We start from the raw sequence: 21,744 nt of genomic DNA, 5'->3' as shown, positions 1-21,744 counted from the left end.
TCTTGTGTTTAAGCGTGGTCCAATCCAAACGAGTAAAGTAAAAACCTGGAAGAATACAGTCCTGTTCATGTAAAGGTTTGTACTTGAGGGCTTTATGTGCTTCCGGCCAACGATGACTTGGAGGGTTGCATTAAATAACATTTTCAACTTTGCAAAGACTATTGAACAATCAACACACTTTACTAAATGACCAGCCAGAACAGAGGTTTATATTCATATTATTAATGCATCTATAACTCAGACAATCATGCCGCCTTAATAAAGGGATATTTCAGTATTTTTTTAAGTGGGTTGGAAAATGTCACTAGTTATTGTAGCAGCCACTGTGGATGCCGCTGAGCTCGGCCCGTTTGATGAGAAACTCCAGGGAGAAACAGCAAGCGAGCTACTCTACAGATTTCTGCAGACGGGGCTTGTTATTAAATCTTACTCGTGACAGCAAGTAGCTGACCGGCATCCGTTCTGGCTGCTACAATTACTAGTCACATAAAACTCATACAACCAAACTGAAATGTCACTTTAAGAGTAATAATATCTAGATAGAAAAATTGACCAGGTCTTTAAACTCTGATATTATCAGTGAACAAAGCCATCTTTCTGTATTGAATTGACATCCACACTAATAGATATGAAAAGAGCCCCTAAAAGAAAGAGTTCAGAAAATACTGCTTACTTCACTTTGGTTTGCAAAACTCCTTCAGGTTTTAGCATGCAGGTGGAAACTTAGAGTTCTCTAAATAAGGAGCAGACACCCAAATGTGCTTGGAATTTGGTTGTTATCATTGATGATGTGTCCTTGCCTGATTCATCACCCCCTGATGCCTGATACTACGGTGCAGACAAGGGCAGACACTCTGCAACTGCTCAACCAATCTTCCTAAGGAGAACCGTGCAGCGAATGTAGAAACAATGCAAATTCAAAAACACCTGCAAAGTCCAAAATAAACGTAACAGTTGCATTGCCAACAAAAAAAGGTGTTGCAAAAAGCTACAACGACTGCATTAAGCAAACACAGATATACCGACAGTGCAAAGCCATTAACAGACAAAACCAGAAGACAACTGCACCAGAGCGAGCTTGCTGTTAATGCACTTGTTGCAGCAGGGTCACTGCAGGTTGTCTGCTCTTGTAGGCCACCATATGGTACTACTAGCATGTGCATGTGTTTGTAAATGATCATACTACTGCCTCTGTGGCTTTTCCTGTGTACAACAGGATGTGATGCATTAAGCTACTTCAAAGAAACACTGCTCCCATGTCACCTTGGAACCACAGAGACTCACAAAGCACAGAGCTGTTGCAGAAAGATCAAGAGGCCAGTGGGATTCAGCCAATCATTGACGGGTTTCATGCCTCACTGTTGAGACAGCTCGGGAACCAATGTAATGACATCATTAGATGACACATTGATCATTTGGAGCGTTGGCCTGAAGAATTTCATCAACGTATAAAATGCATTTCCCAGGTTACAATGAAACAGCCTCAAAAGAGGTCAGAACCCTTTGAAGATGTTGCTGTTTCTAAAGCTTTAAGTCCCAACACACAGTCTTTCTTTCTGACGCATGAAGCCTGCAAGTACACACTGTCATGTGAGGTTTTATTGCGCCTTCAACAACCAAGCATGGGAAGATTTTCACACCGCAAAGCTCATCACAGCTGGAAAAAGCCTCATATAAAAACCCTCAAATGTCTCAAAAAGCACGCTTTTCATCTGCACTCTGGCTGAAAGGATGCTGGTTTGTTGTATGAAGGTCCATAAAGCCCTCCAGTGAGTTCACAACCAAACAAAGAGGACGCCTTGAGTTGTACATGTCAGGCTAACATGAATGCAGGCGCTGGAACAAGCCGAGATAGACCAGTAATTGAAAAGAGAGAGCTTACCCCACTCAAAACCAGCGACTTGTGTCAGCACTTTCCTGTTTCTTCTTTTTTTTTCTGTGAATACAATCGGAGCTCTCAAGCTTTTCAGCAGAGAGGAGACAGCAGCTTTCACCTGATAGGCTGATAGGCTTTATTTACATTGTTATGAGTAGAAGCATGCTCTATCTTGCTTATCCAGTCTTCTCAAGGACCGGCATAACGCCTATCAGCTCAAATGTGCTGCCTGCACAACACCTTACAAGCACAATCCCATTCCCAGCTCAGCGCTTTGTCACCTTGATGACCCTTAATTCATTCATTGCACTCCAATGCTGCTCAATCAGATGTAATGCTCTGCCTCTCCTGGTGTTCTGTTTGTCCTCTCTGCAGCTACAATGTGGCTTTTTGCTCCTGTTTTTGTGTCAAAAAGATTGAGAATATCAATAAAGGTTCCTCAATGAGTGCCTTTCGGCCTGCTAATGTGCCCAGTGAGAATAATGGACATGCCAATAGGCTCCACCGCCTGCAGGATGGCCCCCATCACCCCCATCACCGATCCGTCTCACAAACACACACTCTCAAATAAACACACCCTCCTCCCACCACCCCTCTTGACTCAAGGGCCGACCGGCTGCTGAAGAAATCAGTCATTAGCAAGGAGTTGCAAGTAGCTTCTAGGCAGCAAATTAACAAGCCCTTTTTCATCGGGCTCGGCCATCGGTATACACTTAAGGGTGAAGCACTTAAAGAGACATAAAACAAAACCAAACACAGAAATAAACTAGCTGTTTGTAATGTTCTCTGCATCTTCTGTCGGCTGCACATGTTGTGAAATAATCAGGGTATGGAAATGCAAAATGTTGTGCTCTGAGAGACAGGAATATAGAATGAATATAACAGATGACTGCATGTTTCTGCATCCAGGTCCAATGCATCTGATTTCAATTTCCAGATAAGACTGGTGTGTGTGCTTTAGCAATTTGCTAGCTGTCCTCAGCTCAGGCAACATCTCATCAGATAAATGACAGCTCATGTGATTCAAAGCTTAGAAGGACCTACTCATATACCATATACCCTTTACCCGCAGGCTGTCATGAGATGCTCCCATTTGGTTTTGCATCTTCTATATGTTGTTCTCTGTCTGTGGTTTCCTGATTCTCTGTGTGGTCTTACCTTGTGTCTTGTGTTGTATTCCTTGTGTGAAGAGTTCCTGTTTTATTTTGTGGTTGTTGCTCCAAGTGTCTGGTCTTGTCTTACTTCTTGTCTTTGTCTGTTTTTCCTCCTTGTGTGATTGTGTGCTGAGTGGTTGCACCTGTGTGTCTCGTTGTCTCACCTGTGTCTGATTGCCCCTGTTGGTATTTAGTCTCTGTGTTTCCTCTCTTCTGTGTCAGTTCATTGTGTTTTCTTTTGTGGACTTTCTTGTTTCTCATTGATTTTGATTTAAGAACATTTTTATTTATTTTATTTATTAAAACCTTTTATTTTAAGTCTACATCATGGGTCCTCCTCCTCATCTCTCCAGACTGTGACACTAGCAGCCTGTTGTTGCTGAGCAGGCCATACTAAGGCTGTTTTTGAAACCGTCTTCTATACTAGTACGTATTGATCTGGCCAAAATTCAGTATGTAGTATGTGAACAAGAGCAAAATCTGCCAAAACTCCCTGGGTGTCGTACTGATTCGGGAAAATGTCTCAGTATGCATCGGTCCAGTTTCCCTTGCATACTGTTTCCCACAATGCACAACGCCAACACTCTACTTCATCTTTTTATTCTTTTTTCACGAGGGGCACTCAGTTTTTAGTGTGCTGTGTACCTTTTTAAATTATATATAAACAACTTCTTAACTTTTTAAAGGTGACATATCATGCAAAATGGACTTTTTAATGGTTTTCTACCTGAAATATGTGTCCCTGTCTACAAACCCCCCAAGAATGAAAAAAATCCATTCTGCCCCTGTTCTGATTTCTCCACCTTTCTGTAAATGTGTGAAACGAGCCGTTTCAGACTTCAGTGTTTTTGTTACGTAACAACAATATCCGGTCTGTCACAGAGTCAGAGCTCGGAGCTTGTTCAGCCCATAGACTGTATAAAATAATACTGAATCCCTCCCCCGTTTTTCATTACCTGCACAAATGTGTGCTAACAAGGAGCTTAGGAGGGAGGCATGCTAGTTGTAGGCTGTCTTAATAAACACAAAGGTCGGTTTTACTCCCCACGTCTGCAGATTTGAAGATCTAGTGGATGATTTTTATTTGTCATGGATAAGTGCTAGCGCTAATTAGCATAGCCACATAGCTACATGTTCGTAGCTGTAGCTGTGTACCAAGACACACGTCTACATACTGACAAATAAAACAACAAGAAACACTAAATCTGTGACCAATGGTTCAGAAAGGTCCTGCTGCCTTTCTGGCAGAGGTCGGTTTTACTCCCCACGTCTGCAGATTTGAAGATCTAGTGGATGATTTTTATTTATCATGGATAAGTGCTAGCGCTAGTTAGCATAGCCACATAGCTACATGTTCGTAGCTGTGTACCAAGACACACGTCTACATACTGATAAATAAAACAACAAGAAACACTAAATCTGTGACCAATGGTTCAGAAAGGTCCTGCTGCAGGCGCCTCTCCGTCAGGATCAGATTCTGGATCAGATTCAGAGGGTTGAAGTAACGTGATCTCTGAGCAGCCGTGTATATTCAGCCAACATGTAAACATTAGATCAACGTGCTGGACAGCCGAGGCACATCCACTTCCTGAGGGGGCGTGGTCAGAGAGAAAACAGAGTGTTCTGAGGAGGACTGAAGAAGAGGGCTTTTCAGGCAGACCAAAATCTGATTTCAAAGTGTTTTTTTGAGCATAAACTTTAAAGACATGTTTTGGGGACCTCTTAGACCAATATATATTGATGAAAAAAGCGTGATATGTCACCCTTAAATCATAAGTGATACTAAAGAAGCAGTTTTACTATCAGCTTGGATGTTGTTTACTTCCGCTTTCCGAAACTGGAAACCCAGTGATGTCTTACCCAGCATACTGAAGAACAGATTGAGCAAAACAGTCATACTACATACTACTTTCAAACACAGTATGTAGTATGCAGTACATATTGCATACTGCATTTCAAAGTAGTATGCAGCAGGATGTTTCAAAAACAGCCTCTGTCTTAACTGCATGTGTGCACCAACTGTAGACGTTTGGGAGGGAAGAGTATTTTCTATCTTGCACGTTATAAACAGAATAACAGGACTGCCCCCAGAGACAGCACAAGTCAGAGCACAACACTATCTCCATTGTGTGAGTCAAGCAAGCTCTATTGAGAAAGAGAGCAAAAGGAAATACATATTTTTTAAATCATATATTTTAAATATTGCAGGTTAAGTTTATTACAGCTTAACTGTTTTTCATGTGTTGCTCTGTTAAAAATGAAACACCCTTTCCATTGTTATATTTATGATTCTGCAAAAAAAGGAAGAAACATTTGTGTCTGACTTTATTAATCACGCTGCAGATATGACCCTTCCGTGTTCCTTGTACCATAACAGCCACTTTTCATGACATCAGTTCTCTTCTTCATGTCATGATTGCTTCAGTCCATGTGTTTCCTTTTTTATGTAATAAACAAGCAGATCCAACAATCCAGGGTTGAATCTGAGTTATAAAATACTCATCTGAAAACCATCCTTTTACATGTTTGGGTGCACCAAAGTGTTCAGTAATGTGCCGGGCTTAGCTGCAGATTAGACTGCATGAAAAACATTTCATAAAACTCATCGTACAGCACACCTGTAATCTGTTTTTAACTGACAAGACGTTACAAAGATTAGTTTAGAGTGAATCTTTGTTTTTATCCCAATTAAAAAGGAAGGAAGTTTAATCTCAGGTGTGATAAAAGAAAGCATTTCTATTCCTCCTATGTGTTGCTTTCCTTTTTTACTCCTCAGCACACTGAGTCTTCCTTCTTCTCTTTAAACACACATGAAAAGGTAGAAAGTAACAACACTGCAGAAAGGTAATGATTATCTTTATGCCCTTTTCTTGTAAGTGTGTTTAAATGAAACCTGCAGCCTTCATTGTAAGAGATGATGTGCTGTAAATTGCCTATAGGTGCCATAATTTCATGTTTTTATGAAACCTGTGGTCGGCAACTGTGAAGAAAACCTGCAAGAGTGAGCAAGATTTCCGGCTTCCCTTGAGGCTTTTCTCTGAACATAAACGTGCGCTGCATACTGCTGCAGGCAGGATTAGTCTATGAGGGAGCTTTGAGGAGAGGAGCCTTGGTGACCACACGTCCCTGTTTGTTAGGGATTGCCTCTTTCTTCAAGCTAGATGCCCAAAAAGCAACTATGAGTCACAGGCAAGCATCAGAGGCTATGTCTCATGTGGCTCTCTCTGACAGACTGTCAGTGTGCTGACTGTTTGCTGTCATGCTGGAGAGAAAGCCTGTCTTTTTTTTAAGGCGCTACAGGAGGCTTCTTTTGTAAAGTACAGGACAATGAAGATTATGGGCTGTTGAAAGGTGGCTAAGAACAAAAATAAAATAATGCGCATGCATCAAAGTCAACTACACTTCAGGTTTTGGGAGTTTGAAAGAAAATAAAGCCTAGGGGGGCGGAGCATCATTTTCATACGGTGTTAATTCAGTTGAGTTCTGCAGCTACTATCGTGCAACTTATTTGATCACTTTGTTTTTTAGAAAGCGTATGCTCATTTGCATGCATGCAGGTTGGTGAATATGTAGAACAACAAATTATGTGATGCAAGGTAGATTAATGAATTGGACAGGCTTACCTGGTTCCTTTGTGATTGCATCTCAAGGTAAATGTGCTTTATTTGATTAATCCCCATGGGGGAAATTCAAATATTTACTCATGCTCTTTTTTTGATCATGCTACATACACACATAGTTTGTTATACATACAATCATGCACAAACATGCAATGGACATGCTTAGGAGAGATGTCAGAGTGTGGAGGCTGCCATCAACCAGCGCCACACGAGCAGTTGGGGGTTTGGTGCCTTGCTCAAGGGCACCTCGGCAGTGCCCAGGCAAATGAACCAGCATCTCACCAGTCCACTTGCCAAACTTTGTCCACTCTGGGACTTGAACCGTCAACCCTCCAATTCCCAAGCCAAGTCCCTATGGACTGAGCTGCTGCTGCTAATGGAGTGCGGGCTAGTTCAGGCAGACAACTTGAGCTGCACTGCTATACACATGTCACATGTCCCACTCTCATAATCATCATCCAATCCCGCCCTCTGCCTCTCAATTTAGCGGTCTATTTAAACCGGGAAAATCTCTCATCTCTCCCTCTGCCTGTCAACGCCTCTGCTGTCCTGCATTCCTATTGCTGCATATTCTTTCATCTCCACCGCCACCCCAGCATCCACCTGCAGGCTCCGGGGTGTGTTCAGCATATTTTGCTCATCACTCCTCAATGTCTGCATATAAACTTATCTGCAGGGAGTGATGAGGCCGGAGCCTGGGCGTCAGACATGTAATATGTATTTGCTGCTACAATAAACAATTTAAACGTGAGTTGTCTGACTGAACTGAAATAAGCTTATAGCACCTGGTATTCCCAGGCGGTCTCCCATCCAAGTACTAACTAGGCCCGACCCTGCTTAGCTTCTGGGATTGGACGAGATCGGGCGTGTTCAGGGTGGTAAGGATGTATAGATAATTAAAAAGAGAACATACAGTAAATGAAAACATTAACGCCTACCCTAGCTTTCAAATAAAATCACTTAATATTCCCATGGTGTTTCCCTTTTTCCTTTTTTTCAAAAAATGCATCCATGTCAGCTCTTACAAAAGAAACAACTGTGGTTATCTGACATTTTGTTATCTTAGGGCGACTACAATTAGAAAAGAGGACAGCTGTCTAGTGTCACGGTATCAGGATATTCTGTAATAGGATCCTCTCCCCATCACAGACAGTGTTCTCCCTTCCTGGAAAAAAATGCCTGTCATGACAAATCCAGTCTTGCACAAATCCCTAGGAGCTCTTCCTCCCCCTCCTCACCCTCATCATTTTCTCCCTGCAGTGTTGTCACCTATTGATTCATTCATCTATTCATCTCACAAACAAGTTGCCCATGGCTCTTTGCCTTGATTTGTTATCATTCTCAGAGCGGTGACTATTCACTGTGGCCAAGTGGTCATTTCATTTTAGCATTTTAAATGGTTTCCATGAGAACACAAGAGATTGGGGTTTGTGAGGATCGTGCCAGAAATGCTGATTTGTCTGTAGTTAATAAAGAATGTGATTCAGAAGCAGCAAACTGGAGATAAATGTTTGATTTCTGCAAAACAGTCAACTGGGTTTAGTTCATGAGAGTCAGGGTTTGGTTATTTCAGTGTGCGAACAATTAACACATTGTGAAAGTACTTTTTGGAATAAAACCACATTGTGAGAATCATTGTTTGAAAGACTTTGGATGCCAGACACTTAGTCAGACTGCCCCCCTCTGTCAGGGAGCAGGGGGAATTTTTGTTTGTGCTTGAAAGTGTTTGTTTTCCTCCAGACACACCAAAGAACCGCTAAATGTCTTTGTGGTGGTAATGTGTTGTAATTAGGGGTTAAAAGGGTAAATTCAAAGCACACGAAGAATGGCGCCTCACATACATTTAAAATTGTCTTTGTTTTTCCCAGGAAGGATGGAGTGATTACATTACAGCCTTTTGTTCTGCTGTCATTCTTCCAGCATGGTGGCGTCTCCCTCCTTGGTAAGCGTTCTCCAAACAGCCTCTGCATTGTCATGCCAGCAGACGACAAAATTATATAGACGTGTCCTTTCTGCTCTTGTGTTAATACATTCATGACTGCACTGTGCGAAAGCACAGCTCTTCCTCTTATCCCCGTCCTCTGTGCTTCTCCTCATCGCTTCCCAATTTATTTCTCCATCTGCAAAGGAAAACACGGTCTGCTGTGTTCCTGGTGCCAAATTCATTTCCAATGTGGACTAGGCTTACAGTGGGATTGTGTCATGATTGCCCAAAACAATCAAACCTAGGCCATGGGACTGCAGACTGAAGTGGTGCTGCTCTGAGTATCATCATCATCATCATAACCTTGAAAGACCTTCACTGGCAGAGGGAAGAGAGTCAAGAGGGCTTCAGAGGTATAGGTGTGCAGGTAGCGCCCTCTGTTGATCATTGTGGGGAAAATAATGGTGGAGCACAAAAGAAGATGAGTATGACTGTGCACACTGTACTTTACAGGACTCATTACAAATGCATTGAAGTCCCTCTTACTGAAAACATGTAAGGGGACTTTTCTATGCTTTGACTTCATAAAGACGGAAATAGAAACAACACCACAGCCTACAATGAGATTCATTCCCTTGTCTCCACCTTAAGCCCCGATTTCAGGGGTAGCCTATATTTTTGCTCTTTTAAACCAATGATGGAAGAAGCTTTTCACAGCAGTGCTAGTATAAACAACAGTTATACAAACATAACTTACCCACAAAAAATACCTGGAAACAATTGATGTATAATTATAATATATAATAACCACAATGAGGCCGTAAAGTGGGCAAGATAAAGTTAAGTTGAAAGATAAGATAAGATACTTTTATTCAGTCTGCTGCTGAAGGAGCTGCTCAGAGACCCCACAGTCTCCTGCAGGGGGTGAGAGGGATTGTCCATGATAGATGTCAGCTTGGCTAAAATCCTCCTCTCACCCGCCTCCTCTATGGAGTCCAGGTGACAATCTAGGGCAAACCTGGCCCTCCTGACCAGTTCATTCAGTCTTTTTCTGTCCCATGTGCTCCCTGCTCCCCAGCAGACCACTGCACAGAGAAGTGCAGACGCTACCATAGTAGTAGAACTAACCTCAAGGATAACAACCCCATTTGTTGCCCATGATACATATATATGATAAAAAATACTGATGAGGATGAACAGAAACTAACATTTGGCATGGAAACCCTAAAATCAACCATGACATCTTTCTATACATTAGCCCTATTCTATTGAAATCCTTATTTTAACTTGTTAAATAAACACAAATATATCTCCTTTACATGGAAAAACATTTTATACTTGCTTTAAGGTATTTGAGGTGTTATTTACTACCTCAATGAAAATGAGCCTTTTATTTTGAAGGGCCCGTGACTCCTCCCACTACTTCCGTGTATGCGTCGACCTGCTGCGTGTTCCTCTCCCTTTGCTGCAGATTGAAGTGACTTGTGAGGCTAATATTTGAGATAAACATCATGTCTTTGGAGGTCGAATCCGCAGAGTAAGTATTCTAGTCAATAACTCTTAATGCTTTATAATTTCTGACATAAATTCTCAACTAAAAACACATTTAATGACAGTGTTCTGTGAGTGAGGCCTAGTTCATCCTGGACTGCAGTGCACTACCGTTAGCACTATGCTAAGCTAAAAGCTAACTCAGAAAGCTCATATTTCTATAGATTTTTTCTACTTTTCTTCAACAAAAATGTTGAACACGAGTCCGATATTAAAGTGTTATACTTTTACATGTTTTTATTTGGATCTAAAGGGAAGTTAAAGGGATAAAGTAGCTTAAACAGCTAACAGTAACGTCAGTGCACGTAGCCTTTGCACAGCTAGATGTCACAGATTGTACTCTGATCAGGAGGTAAGGTTGATAAATATACATTAAAAGAGTTTTTTAAGTTACAGAAATTCATGCAGTATTCGCAGTAATCATAGGGACACATTTATGAACTTATTTGAATTTTCAGGACCTTAAAGATCATGGTACTATTGTTATATTAATAATATAAAGTGCACTATTCTGTCAAATACACATTACACCCTTCATTTTCTGCACAGCTGTACATGTTATTATTACAGATTTGTGCATATTTACTCCTGTGTTCATAATTTTTGCACCTAAAAATCAAGACAAATTCCCCTCTGTGAAAGCTCTAAATTATTAATATTTTAATCCTAAAGTATCTGTGTGTTAAAAATTTTATTGGCAAATATTTCCCCCACTGATGTGCATCATTAATGATTCAACTAGAAGTAAAACAAAATGATGAATAACTGAGGTTAAAATCAGGACTGACAAGTGCAAAATAATAATAATAACTTTATTTATATAGCACAAATGTTTACAAAGTGCTTTAACAAACAAAGCATGCAGGATTCAGAAGACAAAATAAACCTTTAACAGACAGAGAGGAGTGCAGGATTTCTAACGATGCAAACAGAAAATTCAACGCAAAAGATTAAAAAGAATAAATGCAAATTAAACAGAATAAAGTGAAGAAACAGTAGAGCAATAAATCATTGTTAAACCTTAAAAAATAGATAAATAAATAAAATAGTCTAATTGGAAGATAAACTATGATCTTTATATAGTTTGTTTCTTTCTGCAAAAAAAGATAAGAATCCTACAGATTGAGACACATCACAGTTTAAGAAAGTGAAACTTTACTTCAGTCTATGTTGATAGTATTGAATCAAATCCAAGATTTCACAGACCAGCCCGTTAGAGTTCTTTACTCGTTCTTCCTGTCATGTCGACTGATGTTAACTCTTCATTTAAGAGGTGTTATAAAAGTCTCTCAATTCTCAGTATTTTATCATATTTTACTGATTTATAAACATTCAACAGCTTCTTTGTTGAACACAATTTAATCTGAATATCTGCACTCAGCTATCTCAGAGCTTTCAAATGACTGGTGTCTTTTCTGTTCCCACCAGCGTGATCCGTCTGATCATGCAGTACCTGAAGGAGAACAGTCTGCACCGGACTCTGGCCACCCTGCAGGAGGAGACCACGGTGTCTCTGAACACTGTGGACAGTATCGAGAGCTTTGTGGCGGACATAAACAGTGGCCACTGGGACACCGTCCTGCAGGCCATCCAGTCCCTCAAGCTGCCAGATAAGACCCTCATTGACCTTTATGAACAGGTGAGATGTGTGACTGTCGTTCAAAGCTTTTCATCCCCAGTGCATCCGTTCCAGTCCAGTCTTTCAGAGTCGTATGATTGCTTGAATGCCTTTTTGTTCCATTCCTTGAAAAATGTTGACAATGTTTTTTACTCAACCTGGTGTATCAGTCCTGAAGTCACATGTCCCCTGACTGTCATCGTCTGTGTTGTTTCCTCTTTAGGTTGTGCTGGAGCTGATCGAGTTGAGAGAGCTGGGTGCAGCCCGTTCCCTCCTCAGGCAGACCGACCCCATGATCATGCTGAAACAGACCCAACCAGAGAGATACATCCACCTGGAGAACCTGCTCGCTCGCTCTTACTTCGACCCCAGAGAGGTGAGTCCAAACAAAGACTGTTCAAACCTTATTCACCGACCTGATCCAGACTCTGACTCTGCACTTAGATTTTATAGCTCGACTAAGAGGTGACTTTAGAGCACATTATTTATTCCTCTGTTTTATATTACTAATAAACAAAGGAGGAACATTTTCTGCAGCGTGAGGGCTTCATTAACCGCATACTGCAGTGAACAGTTTGTTCTCATAACACGAGAATTTGGATGCAGAGGCTGGAAAAATAACTCAAACTCAACAGTCACTTCTAAAGAAATTCAACCTCTTCCAGTGAAAAGGATAAAACGCTTTGGTAAACTTTACTCTTGCACAACATGCAGCTGTGGACTCCTCATCCTCACAGAAACATCATACTGAAACGTGGAGGAACTTTAAGTTATTCATAGCTTTGTTATTTTCCTCATAACCATGATTCATACGTTGCTCCTCTTTCTTCTCTGGGCTCCTTTTTTTTACTCATTCATAACTGTTTTGTTTCTTTGCTCTGTGTTCGTGTAAAGCCGGTTTTAATAAGTGCTCTACAAATTAATTCACGTTTTAAATGCCATAAAGAGGAAATTGAAACAGTCTGTTGATATATCCATTGATTGTGTTTCTTGCTCTCCAGGCGTACCCAGACGGCAGCAGTAAAGAGAAGCGGCGGGCAGCCATCGCACAGGCCCTGGCAGGAGAGGTCAGCGTGGTACCGCCCTCTCGTCTCATGGCTCTGCTGGGACAGGTACGCCGTCCTAAAACCTGCACCTGTCAGGATTTTCAGTCTTAAGAAAAGACATTCAACCCCAGATCTGCTTATTTCATCCAAATGAAGCTCTGATAAAGATGTTCTCCTCTGTCTGCCTTCTTCTCCTCCAGTCTCTGAAGTGGCAGCAGCATCAGGGTCTCCTGCCTCCTGGTATGACAATTGATTTGTTCAGAGGTAAAGCTGCCGTCAAGGACGTGGAGGAGGAGAGATTCCCCACGCAGCTCTGCAGACACATCAAGGTACAGAAAGCAGCTTTGAAAGCCTTCTTTAGTGTACTTCAGGTGAGCAGTTTGACGTGACTCGTTCTTCTTCTCTGTGCAGTTTGGACAGAAATCTCATGTGGAGTGTTCCCGCTTCTCCCCCGATGGTCAGTATCTGGTCACTGGGTCTGTGGACGGCTTCATCGAGGTGTGGAACTTCACCACTGGCAAAATCAGAAAGGTAACACATCTCTCATTTCTAATAAGATGTTGCGTAGTTAAAGACGCCCACTTTTCCCACGCTTATACTTCAAAACATCTTCTACATAAAAACGTCTACTCAACGTCCCACAGGATCTTAAGTACCAGGCTCAGGATAACTTCATGATGATGGACGATGCTGTGCTGTGCATGTGCTTCAGTCGGGACTCAGAGATGTTGGCAACCGGAGCTCAGGATGGAAAGATCAAGGTAGAGGAGAAAGAATATGCTCCCAATTTTGCAAATTGCTTCTTCCTTTTCTGATGCAGAGAAACAATATTCCTGAAGTGATAACTCTAACATGTCATGCATAATCCTTTGCAAAAACATGTAATGTAAAACTGTATTTGTGTTGTGTTTGTGTGTTTAGGTGTGGAAGATCCAGAGCGGTCAGTGTCTGAGGAGGTTTGAACGAGCTCACAGTAAAGGAGTAACGTGCGTCAGTTTCTGTAAAGACAGCAGTCAGCTCCTCAGCGCCTCCTTTGACCAGACGATCAGGTAAACTAAGCTGTGACCTCACATCTTCACCTTTTTGTTCATCATAAGAATAGCTCCCTAAATCATCCTTTCTTCTTTGCTGCAGAGTCCACGGTCTGAAGTCGGGTAAAACCCTCAAAGAGTTCCGTGGTCACTCCTCATTTGTAAACGAAGCAACCTTCACTCCCGACGGCCACCACATCATCAGCGCGTCCTCAGACGGGACAGTCAAGGTGAGAGTTTCTGCTTTTGCAACTTCTACATGCCCTGATGCGACCTTTGTGTCCGTGTCCGACCAGTATCTCACCTTCCCCGTGTCTCGCCCCGCTTCAGGTTTGGAACATGAAGACCACCGAGTGCTCGAACACCTTCAAGCCTCTGGGCACGTCAGCCGGGACAGACATCACAGTGAACAACGTCGTCCTGCTGCCAAAGAACCCAGAGCACTTTGTCGTGTGTAACCGCTCCAACACTGTGGTCATCATGAACATGCAGGGACAGGTGGGTTCAATCTGCACTGAACAGTCCAGCAGAGATTCAGATCATGATGTTCCACAGAGAAGTAGAGACTAGTGTAGGTCTTTTCTAACCCACCTGCTCTGTTTGTGTCTGAATGCACCACACAGATCGTGAGGAGTTTCAGCTCCGGTAAGAGGGAAGGCGGTGACTTTGTGTGCTGCACTCTGTCGCCCCGTGGCGAGTGGATCTACTGCGTGGGAGAAGACTTTGTGCTTTACTGCTTCAGCACAGTCACCGGCAAACTGGAGAGAACGCTGACGGTACGTTGCTGCTCTTCATCAAAGTGTTCAAAAAAACCCATCACAGAGTATTCTCTCGTCTGCTTCTGCTCTGAAGAGTTCTGACTCAAGTTTTGATCTTAAATCTTAAAAGTGAGAGTGAAGCTCTGTTCTCTTGCTTATGTAATAGCTTTATAAACAAGAAGAGACAGAGACAAGTCTAACCTTACACGATCTTTGCTTCAAATCAGGTCAAACCGCTGCATTAGCTGCTTAACTCTTGGTGGCTACTCTGCTTGTTTAACACAGTATGAAGCACCTGTATAGTCATTTCAATTCATGGATTACCATCTTTTTGTGGACCGCTTCTCTTGCATGAATAATTTTTGTTCTACCATGCAAGGAGGGCAGCATATTTACAGATCCCTCTGCAAACACTTGTGCACAATACTTACACTTTCATGTTAAAATGCATGATTGCCAAGCAGTCAAAACCTTCAGCCAGGCTACTAACACATGTGAAAAACACACCTGCAAAACACTTAAACTGAGAGCTTACAGTTTTCTACTTCTAAAATGATGAAGAGTGATGTTTTCAGCTTTCAAATACACAGCTGCTTGATTTTAAAGATGTATCCTCTTGCTCTTCTCATCCTCTTCCTCCCTCCAGGTCCATGAAAAGGACGTGATCGGCATCGCCCACCACCCCCATCAGAACATGATCGGCACCTACAGTGAAGACGGCCTGCTGAAGCTCTGGAAGCCTTGACGAGTCCATCCTGAGACTGACATTAGACGTTCTTGCTCCTCATCTTCTCTCCTCACTCTGAATAACACTCTGGAGGTTTTGTTAGTTCTTGTTGTTTTACAGCATGCAGTGAAACACATGTTTCAGATCACTGTGAACTATGTTCTCACTTATTACACCACAAGTTTTACAAATCACCAGCTGCAGCTTTCAATCAAACATCTGCTCCTGAGTCAGAAGTGTTTGCACAGCAGAACCTGGTTTAACTGAACCTGTAGATCTGAGGATCTGTTCTTAATGCGCCTTAAGGAAATTATTTATCAACACAATCTGCTTTTTTAATGATGTGCATGAATTGTAAAGTCATGTTTTTGCAGCAGGAGGTCAAAGACACAACTGAAACCAATACTTTGTATTTATTTCACACATTAGGACACATATAAGAAAGGCGCCTTCATAATCCTCCAGACTGAAAAAGTGTTTTTAATTCATCCTAGATTTATTTTTGGTTCCAGTTAAAACAAACGAGGCTCTGCTGGCTAACATTCAAGCTCTACAGGCATTCACAGACTTCACCAGAAGAAGCTTAAAGAGGGGAGCTTTAGGAGTTTAAGTGTGAGGAGTGTAAAGAGGATTCTTCTTTTGAATATTCCTCTCTTTTGTAAATATATTTTTTATTTGCCTTTTTGTTTTTTTCAAGAAGACCTGGTTAAATAGTTTGTGGTTGAATTTGTTTGTTTTTTTCTGTCTTTTTCTAAAAGCATCCGCCAAAATCACTTTCATATGTTTCTGTTAACTGACATGTTTTGTGGTTCTGTCACAGAAAATCACACAACACTCAATTTAACAATTTCTCCCACTTTGAACACATGCATTTTCTGGATGTACAATATGTCTGATCTTTAACATTAAAGCTGTTTAACCAGAACTGTTTGTGAGTTGTGATTCTTTACATTGTGTTAACAGAATGAAATATGGTCAACATTAGAGTTCTTCTAGGCGACCTGGGAAATGAAACACAACACTATGAGATACAATAGATTTAGAGATGGTTTTATTAATAAGGACACCAGATGTCAGTATACAGCCAGAGTAAAGGTCTCTGGAGACTTCAGGCATGAAACAATCAGATTAGAATATTTCCAGCCATGCACTCTGCCTCTGTCCAACTGAGTTTAATCCTTGAGTAAACTCTGGTCAGATGGCTGTTGGTACAGTAAGTCTGCAGAAATGACTATAGAGTCAGCAAATGACCAGTGCCCAGTTTCAATAAGACTTCAAAAATAAAAGCATGATTCTGTTGCAATGACTCAGTTTGTTTTGAGGGGTAACAGACTAGCTTTGCATCTGTAGTCACCTCCTTTATAAAAACTACAACATCTAGATTGAAGACTCTGTCATCCAAAACTTGAAATGTGACAGCTTGTTGTAAGCCAAATGTTTTAAAACCGATGTTATTCAGGAAAACCAGATGCATGAGAGAATTAAATTCTAAGTTGACCCAGTGGGGAGCGTGCCTATGTTCCCACAACCCTAAGTTCCCACATTCTGCTGCTAGATATAACATATCCTTTATTCGTCCCACAACGGGAAAATTGAAGTGTTACAGCAGCAAAGCACACAGTGCAAAAGAGTATAAAGCAAACAAGAGCCTATGAAATAGAAATTCTTAAAAAGTTATTAGCAATTGAAATTAAAGAGGTAAAAATAAGCATATCTTCCAACATATATACACAACTAAATAAGTAAATATACAAATATTTCCAAAACCAATGAAGCGGTGAAATTGTGCACAGACTTGTAGCCGAGGTATGAACAATGTACAGAACAGAACTGGGAAGATGGGTAGAAAGACGTATTGCACATGTAAGAAGAGAAGGATGAACTGGATTGGGGAAATATTGCACTTGAGTCCGTTTCGGTGATGACTCATTCATTCATTCATTTACTATAAAGTGCTTCCAAAACATCTTGTGGGAGGATAGGGCTTACATTGAAAGGAAATGTAGGAACACAAGACCTCATTTTGAAAATGTCCTAGAAATGTGTGAACATAGGGATGACCCCACCCAGCACCCAGCACCCAGCACCCGGTGCCATTCTTAGCTAACACTACAAGCTTTATTTAAGAGCCACACAATGACTGTGATAGTGACCTTCTGCATGCCTTTTGCATGACTGCGTTAATAACAAGTGGCATCCTCTGGTCTTGAAATATGAAGCCCATGCAGAGGTGCTTAAAACCTGCAGTTCATCGAGCGTCCACTAGAGGCTGGCTGCAGAAACACAGGAAACCACATACACACCCATTCAAAGAGGACGATCTTTACAGCAGAAATAAACATGTTTACAGCCTGGTTCAAAACAACAGTTTGGGTCTGAATAGCTAATTCTTCCATCAGCACACACTGTACGGGGTGAAGTTTTTTATAACTATGTATTTTAAAGATATTAAACTTATAAGTTTTGCCCAAATAAGGGCATGGCCGACTTGATTGACAGGTGGGCACCCTGTAGCAGAGGTAGGGCAGCAACAGGTGTTCATAATTGTTGTTGGTAAATGTTTTCTCCAGTGTTGCAACAAATATACCTTTACTTTTTTTTCCAAAAGTTATTGAATTTCCTTCCTGTAAAAGACACTAAAAGGATAAGTCATTACCAAAATCCACTAAACACATCCTTTCCCCACGCTCTTATTTTGTAGGTCCCTGCCCGGAAGTTGTTTTTGCACCACAGTGCTGCACAGCATGCCAGAGAGGTTGAATGAGTGTTCAGTGTAAGAGCATTTCTGCAGGGAAAAGTGACTATGGCAGGAGCTGTGCACCTCTTCATGCTTTTATGTCTGTGCTGTGGATCTTTGCACCTCACCTCATCCTCACCTGGTAATGACTCAACTACTGTGGCTTTAGATGCAGCATTCACTACAACTGAGAGCCTTTTATCTACAGGGAAGACCAACTCCACTGACAGTAAGTCAACAACTGAACCTCCAACAACCACAACTACTGGACATCTGAGTAAAGATGCAGATAAAGAGAAAAAGGTTCCCAGGAAAGATGCAGAGGATGTAAAGGAGGAGGAAGAAGAAGGTCCTCTGGAGTTAGGTGAGTGGATGTTATCATGTTGGAGTTTTAAAGCTGGTTGTGTTGTGTTCAATAATGCTCAGTTTTATAAATGAACCCTTTTACAGCATATTTAAATGTCTTTATGGGTGGATTATTTCATGCCTTTAATTAATTTTTGCTCCTGGTTTTTTTTTTGGAAAGAGCAGCCATGCTTATCTGTTAAAGCGGTCCTTTTTACAGCCAGACAAATAAATGCCTGGTTTTAAATGTCTCATTACTTTTCCCATAAACAGAAACAGCCATGCTGGTAGACTTATCAGGCAAACCGTCCCCTGAGAGCAACAAAAACCAGACCTTTAATTTGGAAAGTCAGTTTGCTAGATGCAACAGATCTCAACAATTTCAGAGCTTCTGGTGTTCAAGGGATAAGAACAATTTCTGGCATCTCTCCAACAAAAGCAAAGTATGTCAAAGGTCAGATGTCAGTCGGTGCATCCACATCAAGCTGCAAACCATCACAGATTAAGAACTCCTGAGAAAGACACCAGAAACTGAACAGCATCATGTAAAGGAATCATTAAGACTCAGTTTTTAAGAGTAATAGATTTGAGAGTGTTCAGAGCTCTGTGGGTCTCTGCATATCTGCGGTCAGAGAGTCAGTGTCCGAGGGTTGGGGGAGGATGTTCCACACGCGGTGTGTTTTCTACTGATGGAAACCAGATGGTCTGTGTGATTCCTCAGACCAAAAAAAAGACCAAAACAGAGGAACAAGAGTCCTCACACAACTCTAACACTCTCTTTAAGTCTCTCATACAGACATACATTCAGTGGTACAGTGAAGTGAAGCTGTATCTGCAGCCAAGTGCTTGATGTATAAACACATGTAAACCTCTAAAGCCAAAACCTCCAGTCTGGCAGGAGTTACATGATTTCAGTCTCAGGTTTGTGCCGATGGCTGTGTTTTTATCCTGAAGTGATGGATTATTAAGCTTAAAAAAGTTCAATATAAAGAATTGATATAGCTCAGTGTCAGACTTTAAACATGGGGAAACGTACATCCTCGTCCTCAAAATACAAATGAAACCCTGCAGCACATCTAAAGATTTCAGTTTGTGTATAAACTGTAAATTGTGGATGTTTAGGATGCTGGATTATCTTCTTGGACAAAGCATGGAGTTTATACAAGAAAGGGACTTTGCCAAAGGGATGTCAACCACTAAGCTGCAGACTACTGTTTTGGATTCTTGTGTTTTGCATTTTGGCCGTTACAGATGTAGATATTTGGAGCCATGAAAGACTATTTTTGGACGTCTGAGGATGAATTTTAACCACTTTTCATCAGTTTGTTAAAAAGGTGCATCTTCAGTTCACTGTGATAAAAATCTGAATGTTATTTTTTGCTGTAAACAGAAGGTTAGCTATGCTCTGAAGTATGCCATGCTCTGCATCTATTTAATCTTAATGGGTCCATAATTTACTGAATAAGTATGTTGCTGTGAGGAAGTTTTGGAACTAGGAATGAAGACTATAAAGTCATTAAGCTCTGAGGTCATAAATCAAGTTAGAGGTGGACACAATCTTCTTTAGACTTACATACAAACTCAATTCTGTTCTTTTCCCCAAACAATGGTGTCGCCCCCTGCAGGCTGTTGCAAAGAATGCAGGTTTAAGACAGCTTTGCATTGGCTCCACTGTAAGAGAGGGAGACCAAGCACCATTTCTTTAAGAGACAGTTATTTCCCCCACCTCTTTATGTTGAGCTAATCCAACCTGCTGTTAGCTGTTGGTACAACTTTAATAACAGACAGATATGTGGCCGCCATCTATCCTCCCATGCTACTTCTGAAAAGTGAGCATATTTCTTCTTCTTGGTCTCGACGTTTGCAAACTTTCTATGATGCATGAAATGGTTTGTTATTTTTTAGAAAGGAGAACAACCAGGAGCATTAAGGTAGCAAAGAAGCCCAAAAAGATCCTGAAGAAATCCAAACTCATCCCCAAGAAGCCGAAGGTGGTTAAGAAAACCAAACCTAAGGTCAAAAAGAGTCGGTCAGCGGCCAAGGAGACGGTCCCACGTATGTACGGGGATTATACAGAATGTTAATCAGACAGGGGCTGGATATCAGTGTGAAATAGTTTCAGGTGCTTTGATCATGTGGGTTTATTTGGTCAGCTCAGGTGGTCCTGCAGCAGCTTATCAAGTTTTAAAGGGAACATGAGGATCAGTGTGATCCACTAATTTGTCTGATATAAACCCACATAACAAAGCATTAAACCAACCTGCAAACTATCTGATAATTCAGCACTAAGTCTAGACCCTGATCTGATTTATGTGCCTCTGACTCTGAGGCACCACATACTGTATAAGTTAACCTTTATACTAATACAGACAAACTCAATCTGCTGCTGGCACAGACTCACAACAAACACATCTTTGACTAAGTGATAAACACTGTGCACATATTGCCTTTTGCTTTCTGACGACTAAAAATACATTTTAAATCTTGCTTCTTTAATATTTTCAGAAATGTTGTGCAGAGAAACTGGATTCTCTCTCTGCATTATACTGTGCAGGGACTAGCAGTAGTTCAAATTGTGAGGTCAAATACACTGATTCTTTTTATTGATAGGACAACAATTTTGCCTCTGAAAATTTATATATGAAAATTTCATGTCTGACGTTGAAAAAACACGAAAAGGTGAAAAATTCATGTCTGAAGTGGAATAGTGAAAAGGTGAAAATTTTGCTTCTAAAATAGAAACATTAAAAAAAAAAAAATTTTGCTTCTGAAGCAAAAAACATGAAAAAGTGAAAATTTTGCTTCTGACGTGAAAAAACATGAAAAAGTGAAAATGTCATGTCTGAAGCAAAAAAACATGAAAAGTGAAAATTTCATGTCTGAAGTGAAAAAACATGAAAAAGTGAAAATTTCATGTCTGAAGTGAAAAGACATGAAAAAGTGAAAATTTCATGTCTGAAGCAAAAAAACATGAAAAAGTGAAAATTTCACTTCTGAAGCAAAAAACATGAAAAAGTGAAAATTTCGCTTCTGAAGTGAAAAAACATGAAAAAGTGAAAATTTCATGTCTGACGTGAAAAAACATGAAAAAGTGAAAATTTCGCTTCTGAAGTGAAAAAACATGAAAAAGTGAAAATTTCATGTCTGACGTGAAAAAACATGAAAAAGTGAAAATTTCGCTTCTGAAGCAAAAAACATGAAAAAAGTGAAAATTTCACGTTTGAAGCAAAAAACATGAAAAAGTGAAGAATTCGCTTCTGAAGTGAAAAAACATGAAAAAGTGAAGAATTCGCTTCTGAAGTGAAAAAACATGAAAAAGTGAAAATTTCATGTCTGACGTGAAAAATTATGAAAGGT

The 21,744-nt window shown here is 40.8% G+C and overlaps 2 protein-coding genes and 1 pseudogene across 2 annotated transcripts in view; 2 read left to right on the top strand and 1 right to left on the bottom strand.

The window, feature by feature from the left end:
* The window catches only part of LOC117817031 (leptin receptor overlapping transcript-like 1), a 762,389-nt gene that overhangs the window by 619,894 nt on the left and 120,751 nt on the right, over positions 1-21,744 (top strand). The window lies entirely within an intron of this gene.
* On the bottom strand, positions 7,424-7,542 carry LOC117818125 (annotated as a pseudogene).
* On the top strand, positions 9,979-16,230 carry LOC117817020 (WD40 repeat-containing protein SMU1). The gene is made up of 12 exons (XM_034689462.1): positions 9,979-10,111; positions 11,554-11,764; positions 11,967-12,119; positions 12,745-12,855; positions 12,990-13,118; positions 13,201-13,320; positions 13,434-13,550; positions 13,711-13,838; positions 13,924-14,050; positions 14,151-14,318; positions 14,444-14,596; positions 15,225-16,230. Exons 1-12 carry the CDS (start codon positions 10,086-10,088, stop codon positions 15,321-15,323), a joined length of 1,542 nt encoding a protein of 513 aa, XP_034545353.1. The 5' UTR covers positions 9,979-10,085; the 3' UTR covers positions 15,324-16,230.

Source organism: Notolabrus celidotus, chromosome 8, assembly GCF_009762535.1.
Source record: "Notolabrus celidotus isolate fNotCel1 chromosome 8, fNotCel1.pri, whole genome shotgun sequence".
NCBI classification, from domain to species: domain Eukaryota; kingdom Metazoa; phylum Chordata; class Actinopteri; order Labriformes; family Labridae; genus Notolabrus; species Notolabrus celidotus.
The sequence above is the reverse complement of the archived record's forward strand: the minus strand, read 5'-3'. Positions and strand labels throughout refer to the sequence as shown.